Raw genomic sequence first — 11,114 nt, 5'->3', positions numbered from 1 at the left:
AGTTTCTTTTGTTACTTGCAATTTGGGCTTATAGAATAGACGAGGATTTTGATGTGCCGTGTTGGATTCTGTGTAGGCTGGTGCTAGTATGTAGTAATAAGATGGAAGGTGGTGTGTGGGTGTACATAATATGAGTGAGGTTAGTAGAGAGCGAGGAGGGTAGTACTGGATGGTGAACGGGTGTGAGGCGGGTGGAGCAGATCGGGGGTAACAACCGGCTGGTGCATCCCCACAGGTTTGGCGGGTGTGTAGAAGGTAGGCAGACTGTTGATAGAGTGTGAGTAGAGTGCGGTGGGAAAGGAGGCCGGCCTGGGCGTCGGAGAATAAAGAAGGGATGAGACGGAAGGCGTAGAGGATGAGGAGGGGGTGTAGACACACAGAGAGAAGGGAGTGGCTGTCTGGCTGGCGTCAAGACAAACGGATGGAAAGTTTGGTTGCGTGCTGGCGTGCTCAGTTGCTGGATGGGGCATGGGCTGGGGGGAGGAATTTAGTGTTTCTAACGACTTTGGCCGTGTCGAGCTTCTGAAATAAAAATCAAGTATCAGATTGCGCAGTGGGAAATAACCAAGTAAGGTTTTTGATGTGGGGAGAGGTAGACGTCAACCTGACGTGGGGGAAGGATTCCGGTGGCGAGCAAGCAAGCGGGCAAGCGGGCAAGCGGGCAAGCGGGCAAGCGGGCAAGCGGGCAAGTCAAGACGCGCGCAAGCAAGGTACTGATGATACCTCGGAGGCCGCAGAGCAAATAAATGGTGTCACCGCTTTGCATCGGCGATGGGGATGCAACGCGTGTACATTGTGCATGTGCATGTGCATGTGCATGTGGGAGGGAGGGCCGGCGAGTGGCTGCATGAGGCCCGGATGGGGAGGAATGCGTACCCGGGGATTTGTGCAAACAAGTAAGAACATGGATTCGTGAATAATCGATTTTATAAAAAAAAAAAAAAAGGGGAAGTCATGATGGTACAAGAAAAAAAAATAATAAAAAGGACAACCAAGGTGGCTTGAAACATGCCCTGCTCCGTGGCACGGTGCCCCTCCCTCTGCGTGCGTTGTACATGTCATGCGGTGGGATATTATTGGTGTTTGCCATGTCAATTGTATGTGGCAAAGGAGATTCTTGTCCGGGGAAGTGAAAATGGGAAGAAGAAAAAACTACATAAAATAAAAACCGAATAAACTAGTAGATGGGGATGGATCCGGTACCCTTGTGCCTTTGTCGGTCAGTCAGTCCATTCATGCATCACGGATGGATTCATGCCTCATGAAATGTCGAACGTTGTTAGCGAATGGTTAGTACCTGGGCACCCCGCAGCGCTGAGAGAGCTGGCCTTGGTTGTTAGCGTGTGATCCGAGACCATCTGCAGACATTTGCCGTCCGTGGGAGAATGTACTGGTAAATATCGGTCTGTGGCTGATCAATGTACATACATACCTGGTTGCCTAACATATGTAGGTATGATAATGCTGGGGGGTTCATAATAGTAGTAGTGTCTGGTGTTGATGAGTGAGTGCCGCCGGCTGCCTGTGATGAATGAAACCTTGATGGCTTCTACCTGACTGCTCAGCATGTATCCGTGCAAATGAGAATCATTGCGAATCATTTGATGGAATGGATAAATGCACAGAAATACGCAGAGAAATACGCAGGAAACACGAAATGCATGTCTCACTCACTCCCAGCTAGTTCATTGGGCTGGGCTGGCTCGCCTGCTAATTACTGTTGATGCTGCCGATCCAAGCTCGCGGGTCCGACGTCATCCATCCCAAGACAAGAACGCTCCAGGCCATCCATCCTCACCCATCATCAGTCCTCATCCGGCTCCCTCCCACACACAGACAAGACACCCTCACACTCAGTGCCACTCGCTCCCATTATTTTCCCCAGTAGCTATTCATTAGTACTAGTTACAGACGCACGCAGAGACGAGACTCACACCACCAGTAATAACAAGCCGCATCTGCACCACCTCCTCACTCACGCTTGGCCTTGTCCTCCCCCTCCCACTCACCCTCTGTCCCTCTCCCTCTCCTACCGGCTTTCTTTTTGCCTCCTTCATTCTTATTTTCTCCTTGGCCACGAATCTTCATTCCTGCATCAACCGCAAAGCAACGACCATCAACAACACCATTGTGCTCGCTGTTACCATCACCAACCTACCTACCTACCTACCTACGTCGCTTCACAGCTACCCTCACCCCATCTAGCTCCCAAGACAGCTTCGCCTGCGCCACGCCACAATGGCCAACCTCAACCGCTGTATGTCACCCATCCACACCCAACATCATCAATCACCTCTGTCATGATGGAAACAAATGCTCACCATCAAATCCAGTCAACCCCTTTAGTCGGCGCGAGTCGCACTCGGTCGGCGCCATCACCACCTACAAGATCCTCACCCTCCTCACCTGGCTGCTCTCCGTCGTCGTCTCCGTCTGGTACACGGTCCGCGGCCACATCTGGGCCATCAACTACCATCACCGGAGCGCCTTTACCATGAACTCCATCATCGCCTCCATCTTCTGGTGAGCTTCTGACAGACAGACGCCGACACCTTTCTACACCTTCTCTCTTCCTCTCCCGGGGCCTTTGACAGACGCCCACGCTTCTCCCCCAGCTCTTACACGTCACTCTCTTCTCATCATGACCAAATCACTAACATCTTCTCAGGATTGTCCTGTTCGCCCTCCAGCTCGGCTACGTCGCCCATCTCTTCTCCGCCAACGCCGACCTCGTCAACGCCGCGTCCAGCGTCGGCAGCCACTTCATCGTCAACAATGTCCTGCACGCGCTCTTCGTCTGGCTCTTCGCCGGCCGCCACTTCCACTGGGCCGAGGTCGTCCTCGTCGCCAACCTCGTCAACCTCGTCTCCCTCTACTTCCGCCACAACAAGCACCCGCGCTTCATCCACGCGCCCGTCGTCTCCGGCCCGCTCGCCTGGACCTTTGTCGCCATCTACTGGAACGGCGCCATCATGGTGCCGCACCAGGACAGCCTCGTCGCCCGCGTCTTTGCCAACGTCTTCATCTGGTCCCTCCTCGCCTTTGGCCTGTTCTTCCTCGGCGTCTACAATGCAAGTTTTTCCTTCTTCCCCTCGACCCGCACCTAGGAAACGTTGTCATGCTAACGTATATGCTCTCAACAGGACTACACGATGAGCTTCTCCCTCTCCGTCCTTGCCGCCGCCATCGGCGTGGCCCAGTTCACGCACCACATCGTCGCCCTCCAGTGGATCTTTGCCTTCACCATCATGGCCATTCTCTTCCTGGCCACCCTCGGCGTCGCCGTCCCTGTCTGGACCGGCCGCGACATTCGCTGGAGGAAGCGCACCGAGATCACCGATGCCGAGCGCGCGCCTCTCCTCAACGAGTAGGCCGCGTCTCAAGAATGATGGCCAACCTGAAGCTTGTCGGATACGATGGGATGCTCGTCCGCATGAGCGAGCTTGCAGATATATGTCCCCAGATCCCACAATAGCCTGCTCAGATTGGATTCGAGCTGGGTTCACCAAAAGTAGCCATTCTATGGATTATCAAGTTGGATTATCAAGCGCAGTACTGAAATGTTGAAATGCTGACATGTCGAAATATCGGGAAACCGCTGGAAACCATGTCATGTGTTATTAATGGGTTACTTTCGTCTCAATTTTCTTCTTTGGATTTTGCTTTTGATTTTCCCCATACTATGTTCTTCTTCTTGCTTGCAATATTATTCCCAGGAGTAATGCCTATTCGACAATAAATTGATTGATTTGCTTTTGACTACAATTAGTACGTACATAGCTACGGCTTTGTCTGTCTGGTGCAAGTGGGTCGATCGAGTTGCAGATGCTGGCGCTAAAATGCAACCCGCCTGTGCCAACAAATACCACCCTGAACTTTTACAACATCGATCGGCTCGGTGATTGACTGAGCACAACCTCGTCAGAATCGATACAAGTACCCCTGTCCCCCGTCGTTTCAAGCCTTGACAATCAAATGCATCGCAAGGAGCAACCGACGTCATGAAGCCGCTGCGCGCGTTCCCGCTGCCGCTCAACGTGGGTACCGACATTTGCCAAATCTCACGCATCTACAACATCCTGACCACGCCGCGGGCCACGCGCTTCGTCGAGCGCGTCCTGGCGCGCGAGGAGCGGCCGCGGCTCGCATCCCTGGCCGGCACGCTCCCCCTGACCGGCGCCGGCGGCTGCGATCCCTCGACGCGGGACCCGGAGGGTTGGAAGGTGGCCGCGTTCATGGCCGGACGGTAAGCTTTCCTCTAGTCTTTTCGTCTTCACATCTCCGCTGGCTGCAGATGAGACTCAGGCGGGCCGATGAATGGAACTGGAACTGATCGTGCATGCATAACAGGTTCGCCGCCAAGGAAGCTGCCATCAAGGCGCACGCGCACAGGCGGCTCACCCTTCACGACGTGGTCATCGAGAGGCGCGCCGAGGGCGCCCGGTCGGAGACGCTGGGCAGCGGCCCGCCGGTGGCGAGGATCAGGGCGGCGGAGGAGGACGCGGAGGAGGATGAGAGCGCGTTGATTTCCATCAGTCACGACGGCGACTACGCGACGGCCGTGTGCTTGGCGCATGATCCCGGCCCGACGAGATAAGGGAGGGAGTAGGAGCGGAGTGTAATGGGAAAGGCCGAGGGCTTTTGTACAACAACTACTGTACGATGGTCATGAATATAATAATACTGTATACAAGTCTGAAATTTCGGGAATATTTTGCCATGTGTAGAGCCGGATGGCGTGAGGGTGCAGTACGCTGGCCGGATAGGGTACCCTGGACGGGCCAGTCAGTGGTGCTGGATCAGTCAGTTAGTGGTGTCTCCGCGGGAACTTTGGTGCTGTCTACTTTTGGTTCGGCGGCAGTGGCGGGTAGAAAAAAAAAACAGGACCGGAGGCGTTGGCATGCCCGCCGTGCTGCTTTTTTTTTTTCCACTTGTAAGACAGCTATTCTCAGGCTCTTCTGCATGGGAATCTGGAAGGGCGTGACGGTCCTCCGTTGGTCTCCGGACCTGCCTAATCCGTGCATGTGCTACTGGTGCGGCGCCGCCTCGGCGGCAACCACAGCTCCGTCCTGTATTGCGGCCCAAGTTATCAACACCGCCCTTGCTACAACATCTGCGGGATCGTGGCAGGCGTCGGGTGGCTGTTGATCAAAAGGGCGACAATCCCGAATAGCCCGGTGTGGGAGTGCCAGCCAATGGCTTACAAGGTATTTGTTCCCGTAAGAGGCGTTGAGGCTGGATTAGTAGTACTACGCGTGTGCATCAGCTGCAGCGCATGCTATGTACATGCTTCTGGCACACCTGGGTACGCTTCCCATCAGGCTTGTTGGACGGGCGGGCAGTGAGCAGTGAGTGAGTGGGAAAGGAACGATGCTGGTGGTGGACTCGGCGTGCGAATCCCCGCCCCCGCCCGCCGCCACTTACTGGTGGGTTAGGATGATTGAGATAATCCAGCGTTTGCCGTTCTCTGTCAAGAATGTACAGTAAATTCCCATGTGTGTTGCAAAATTTGGCTGGGATGATGAGGGACGTCAAATGGAGAACCTGTCAGAGAAACTTGCCTAGAGATATTTTAGGCCAACCTCCATGGACGACTGCTTCAGCGATGTTGTAATAGCAACAACTGCTGGAAATCCGTTGTGGGGTCCCATGATGGATCCTGTCTGCAGCCCGGCTGCTTCATCCGTCCAGAGGTCTTTCTAGCGGTCTCTTGTTAGCGGCCCTTGGCGGACTTCCTCAGCTGTAGTCGCCTGTAACTTGGCCATGGGCCGCCGCTAACTTCTAGCCCGCTGCCCGTTAGGCGGCACCAGTACAGCCTACAGGCAGCCTAACTCCAGGCTACGGTTAGCGCCCCCCGGAAATTTCCTCCCCGTTTATCATTTCGTCGTCTCCGTTTGTTCCCTCCTCCGAAGCCTTCATCTTATCCCATCTTCTTCTTTTCAAATCTTTCAAGAGATCAAGGAACTCCTCCCTCTTGCTCCCCTTCTCCCCCCCCCGAGCAAGCATCGAGCCCGGCCTTTGCTGCTGGCTCAGACACGTCCCCCCGCCATGGACGTCGTCATGGAGCCCTTCACCCGACTCGGCCTGTCCACCTTTTCGCCCTTTATGCCCGTCGTCCTGCGTCCCGGTCCACTGGCAGTCCTCCCAAGGTGAGTGAGCGAGCTTCAATTTCTCCCAAACTGCGCCCTCGGCGCTCAATGCTGCCGCGGCCTCTCTCTCAAACCATGTCGCTAAACTGCGCCTTCTTCTCACCCCAACCGCAGTGACATCGAGGCGTATCCTCCCCGGCCGCTCCTCCGATGGATCAAGCAAGCCAGCGACTTTGCCCGCTCCGGCCGTCTGCAGGCCGTTGCGCTGCTCCTCTCCCTCTTTGCCCTCGCCTTCACCGTCGCCCTCCGTCGCCGCCGGCCGCGCCCCGTCATCACCTCCCGGAACCCGGCCTCGGCCGTCAAGTGGCCCTACGAGATCGTCTCCCAGCTGTGCCGCGCCGCGGCGCTCGGCTTCCTGCTCCAGGCCAGTGCCCGCAACAGCGCGCACCTGCCCACCGCCGCGCTCGCCGCCTACGTCTTCGGCCTCGGCCTCGTCCGCCTCTCCCTCGCGCTCCAATGGCGCCGCCACGTCCTCCAACACGTTAACCTGCTGCTGCTCGCCGCCCTCGCGCTCCTCACCGTGGCCGAGTACCTGCCTTGCGCGCAGCTCCACTACGACTGCGCCTCCGATCGCGGCGTCGGCGGCGCCCTCGTCGCCCTCGTCGCCGCCGTGGTGGTCGCCGCCGTTACCCCGACCGAGTGGCTCCCGCCGCGGCTGTCCTCCAACCACGACGACATCATCCCCGACTACGATCCGCACCAGGAGCCCGCGCCCGAGGAGACGGTCAGCTGGTTCAACTACTTCTGCTCCTACGAGTGGCTCACCCCGGTCGTCTGGAAGGGCACCCGCGGCCGCCTCGACGCCTCGGCCGTGCCCAAGCTGGCTTGGTACGACGAGCCGCTCTACCTGCTGCGCAAGATCCGACGCGCCCGCGCACTCAGCCGCTCCACCATGTTGACGTCCCTGCGCTTCCAGCGCACCGAGCTGACCCTCATGGCCTTTTGGGCCGGCTCCGCCTTCGCCGTCGAGAACGTGGCCCCCTTTGGCATGTTCAAGCTGCTCGACTACCTCGACCTGCCGACCGTCGCCACCTACCGCCCCTGGGTCTGGCTCGCCATGGTCTTCCTCGGACCTCTCACCCGCTCCCTGCTCTTTCAGCAGTACGTCTTCACCTCGACCCGCCTCATCGTCCGCATCAAGTCCGCCATGACCCAGGAGCTCTACCACAAGGCCCTGGAATCCATGGAGCTCGAGGACGACCCTTTCCAGAGCTCGAAGCGCAGCGGCGACCCCGGCAAGGACACCGCGCCCAAGACACAAAAGAGTACTTCCGCCGGTCGCCTCGCCAACCTCATGGCTGCCGACGTTGACGCCATCTTTCGCGCCAGAGACGTCATGATGGTCTTCGTGGGCGTTCCGGCCGGAACAATCATTTCTCTCATCGGTCTCTACCAGATGCTCGGATGGGTCTCCCTCGTCGGTACTGCCGTCCTCATCCTCGCCACCCCCATTTCTTTTTGGCTTTCTAGAATCATGTACAAGACGCAAATCGTTGTGCGCAAGACGCAAGACGCTCGAATCTCGCTCGTCACAGAATACCTCGCCTCTATTCGCGCCATCAAGTTCTTCGCCTGGGAAGACGCCGTCACCGCCAAGATCATTGCCGCCCGAGCCAGGGAGCAAAAGGGACTCTGGAACATTGCTGTGCTGCAGACCGTCATCAACCAGGTCACGCAGGCCTTTCCCTTCTTCTCCCTCCTCGTCATGTTTGGCCTCTACGTCGGCGTTGGCGACCGTCGCCTCGACGCCTCGACCGCCTTCACCACCGTCTTCCTCGTCAAGAACATCCGCCGAAACATCATGATGGCGAGCTCCCTCAGCCGCTCCTTTGCAGGCGCCATTGTTGCCTTTGGACGTCTCGACAAGTTCTTCGCCACCGCCGTGCCGCTGGTAGAGTACCCCGTCGGGCCCCTTCGCATCATCAACGCTTCCTTCCGCCGTAACAAGAAGGCCGCCTTCAGCCTTGAAAACATCTCTCTCAACTTTGTCCAAGGTGGGCTGAATGTCGTCACTGGCCAAAGCGGCAGCGGAAAGTCGACTTTGCTCATGGCTATTCTGGGTGAAACGTATCTGGAGTCTGGTGCTGTGACGGCCCCCTCTGATATTGCCTATGCCTCGCAGACCGCCTGGCTCCAAAACGACACTATTCAGAACAACGTGCTGTTTGGCAGCCCCATGGACCGAATCCGATACAACCGCGTCTTGGAGGCTTGCTGCCTGCTCACCGACCTTCACGAACTGCCGCTCAAGGACAAGACCCTTGTTGGCGAGAATGGAACCTCCCTGTCCGGCGGCCAAAAGGCTCGCGTCGCTCTCGCACGAGCTCTCTACTCCGGTGCTTCTCTCATCCTCCTCGACGACATATTTTCCGCCCTCGACGCCAAGACTTCGGCGGGTGTCTGGAAGCGCGCATTCTGCTCCAACCTACTCAAGGGTAGGACCACAGTCCTAGTTACCCAGATTCCCTGGATCTCCTCGCAGGCCGATTACGCCATCGCCCTCGACAAGGGCCGCGTGATCAACGCGGAAGCCAACATTGGTGCCGTCAGGCGTCCCATCACCATCGCCGAAGTCCTCGGCGGCGACGGTGATGAAGACGGCGACACAGAAACTCCCATGGAAGCCGAACTCACCGGAAACGGAGATGCGGAAGACACGACCCGTAAACCCGTCAATGGCTCTGCCAACAGGGACTTGGTCAATCAGGAGATGCGGGCCTCTGGCAAGGTTGGCAGACTTACTTTTGTGGAATACATGGGCTACTTTGGCAGTCCCATTTTCGGCATCCTGTGCATTGTCGGCCTCTTCCTGAGCAACATCTTCTTCTTTGGAGGCACCTTTTGGCTCTCCGTCTGGGTCGAAGCGTACAATAAAAAGGGCTACGTCGACATTGCCTACTACATGGGCATCTACGCCGCCTTTACCTTTCTGGAGCTCATCAGCTTCGGCTTCATCATTGTCATGTTCGAGTGGGGTGCGTGGCGCGCCGCCCGAAAGCTGCACAACGACTTTATCCGCGCCATCATGAGCGTCCCGCTGTCCTGGTTCAAGACCATCCCTGTCGGCCGCATCACGAACCGCTTCTCCGGCGACATGGCCTCCATCGACGGCATGCTCAGCTCGCTCCTCCGCTCCGCGCTCGACGCCATCATGATGCTATTCTTCCGCATCGCCGCCATCAGCTCCATCATGCCCATCTTCATGATCCCGGCCTTCTTCACCTGCCTCTTTGGCGTGGTCATTGGCGAGATGTACACGCGCACCGCCGTCATCCTGAAGCGCCTGACCTCGTCCTCGCAGTCGCCCGTCTTCTCCCAGTTTGCGGATACGCTCGCGGGGTTGGCCGTCATCCGCGCACGCGAAGGCAAGAGCAAGGAGTTTGGCAAGGAGCTGGCCGCGAAGCTGCGAGTCTGGTCGGCGGCGTCCGAGACCAACTACAACTGCAACCGCTGGGTGGCGGTGCGTGTTGACTTTGTGACGTCTCTGGTCGCTCTCTCGGCTGGCATCATCGCCATAAACCAAGCCGGGCTCGTTGGGGCTGGCTTGGTGGGTTTCTCCCTTACCAATGCCAACGGGCTGAACCAGACGATTCTGATGCTGGTCCGCGCCATGAACGACCTCGAGGTCGAGATCCAGAGCTTTCACCGTGTCAAGGAATATGTCAAGCTAGAGCCTGAAAATGCCCACGACGCCCCGTATCCCGACGAAGACGGGTACGCTGATGACGAGACCAAGACTATCCCCAAGAACTGGCCGCGCGGAGGCGATATTGAATTCCGGAACGTGACCATCCGGTATGAACCCGACGGTCCCAACATTCTGACCGATGTCAACCTCAACTTCAAGGCGGGAGAGCGTGTCGCCGTAGTGGGCCGCACCGGCTCCGGCAAGAGCACGCTCGTTCTCTCCCTGCTACGCTTTACACACATCGTCTCAGGCCAGATCCTTTACGACGGCGTGGACATTACCCACGTTCCGCGCGACCGTCTGCGCAAGGGCCTCACCATCATCCCGCAAGAGGCTGTGCTGTTCAACGGCACCGTCGCCTCCAACCTCGACCCCACGGGTCTGCTCCCCCACGAGCGCCTCGAAAAAGCTCTGGAGAACTGCCGCGGCATCGCCTCCTTCTCCGGCAGCGACTACTCCTCCGACACTGACCTCGACGACGGCCACCGTAAGCAGGGCATCTCGCTCGAAACGGACGTGGACGCGCAGGGCGAGAACTTTTCGCACGGCCAGCGCCAGGTACTCTCGCTCTGCCGCGCGCTGATCCGCCAGAGCAAGCTGATGCTGCTCGACGAGGCGACGGCGAGCATGGACTACGAGACGGACCGGGGCATCCAAAAGGTGCTGCGCGACGAGCTGGCGAGCGCCGCCGCCGACGGTGGTGGCGCGCGGACGCTCGTCACGATCGCGCATCGTCTGCGTACGATTATCGACTACGACAGCGTTGTTGTTATGAGCGCCGGCAGGGTGGTCGAGTTTGGCTCCCCCCGCGCGCTGTACGACGCCCACGGGCTGTTCTACGACATGATGTACCATAGCGGCGAGATGGACGAGCTCAAGACGATCCTCAACGTGGCCGAGGACGACAAGGACGCGGCGTCGACGGGGTCGTCGTCGAGCACGCAGGTCGAGCCGGCAGAGTAGGGCTGATCGTAGTACACGTGACATATTTGCATGCATATAAAGAAGGGGTTGAGGACTTACTGTGCGGGGTTTGCTGATATATTCAGACTTTTTTTTTTTTTTCTTTTTCGCATCTATGGTTTTGGTTGATACATGACTTTTGCAGCTTTGTATATACAGACGTTGGAGCACAACTGGTCTGCATCAGGCTGGAAATACCCCCCACTAGAAAAGCGTAATGGCATTTTTTGACTCAACCACGACTTGTCCTCGTTCTGCGTTCTTCATAAACGAGGCCTCGCTAGCCAGGAGGTAGGCCCGCCGTCTTCGGCCTC

General features: G+C 57.6%; 3 protein-coding genes across 3 annotated transcripts; all 3 read left to right on the top strand.

The window, feature by feature from the left end:
- Positions 1 to 2,238: 2,238 nt before the first annotated feature.
- Positions 2,239 to 3,371, top strand: ISF_05395 (hypothetical protein; the record flags this gene model as incomplete). The annotated part of the gene is made up of 4 exons (XM_018849000.1): positions 2,239 to 2,257; positions 2,334 to 2,523; positions 2,669 to 3,062; positions 3,144 to 3,371. 4 exons carry the CDS (start codon positions 2,239 to 2,241, stop codon positions 3,369 to 3,371), a joined length of 831 nt encoding a protein of 276 aa, XP_018703571.1.
- A 630-nt stretch (positions 3,372 to 4,001) lies between these two features.
- ISF_05394 (4'-phosphopantetheinyl transferase) lies at positions 4,002 to 4,597 on the top strand (the record flags this gene model as incomplete). The annotated part of the gene is made up of 2 exons (XM_018848999.1): positions 4,002 to 4,246; positions 4,351 to 4,597. 2 exons carry the CDS (start codon positions 4,002 to 4,004, stop codon positions 4,595 to 4,597), a joined length of 492 nt encoding a protein of 163 aa, XP_018703570.1.
- A 1,451-nt stretch (positions 4,598 to 6,048) lies between these two features.
- On the top strand, positions 6,049 to 10,800 carry ISF_05393 (ABC transporter, transmembrane domain, type 1; the record flags this gene model as incomplete). Its single annotated transcript, XM_018848998.1, has 2 exons — positions 6,049 to 6,149; positions 6,264 to 10,800. The coding sequence occupies 2 exons, from the start codon at positions 6,049 to 6,051 to the stop codon at positions 10,798 to 10,800; spliced, it is 4,638 nt and encodes a 1,545-aa protein (XP_018703569.1).
- Between the last annotated feature and the right edge of the window lie 314 nt (positions 10,801 to 11,114).

The sequence above is a fragment of the Cordyceps fumosorosea genome, assembly GCF_001636725.1.
Source record: "Cordyceps fumosorosea ARSEF 2679 chromosome Unknown scaffold_13, whole genome shotgun sequence".
In the NCBI taxonomy this organism is placed as follows: Eukaryota; Fungi; Ascomycota; class Sordariomycetes; order Hypocreales; family Cordycipitaceae; genus Cordyceps; species Cordyceps fumosorosea.
This window is presented reverse-complemented; position numbering and strand designations above follow the sequence as displayed.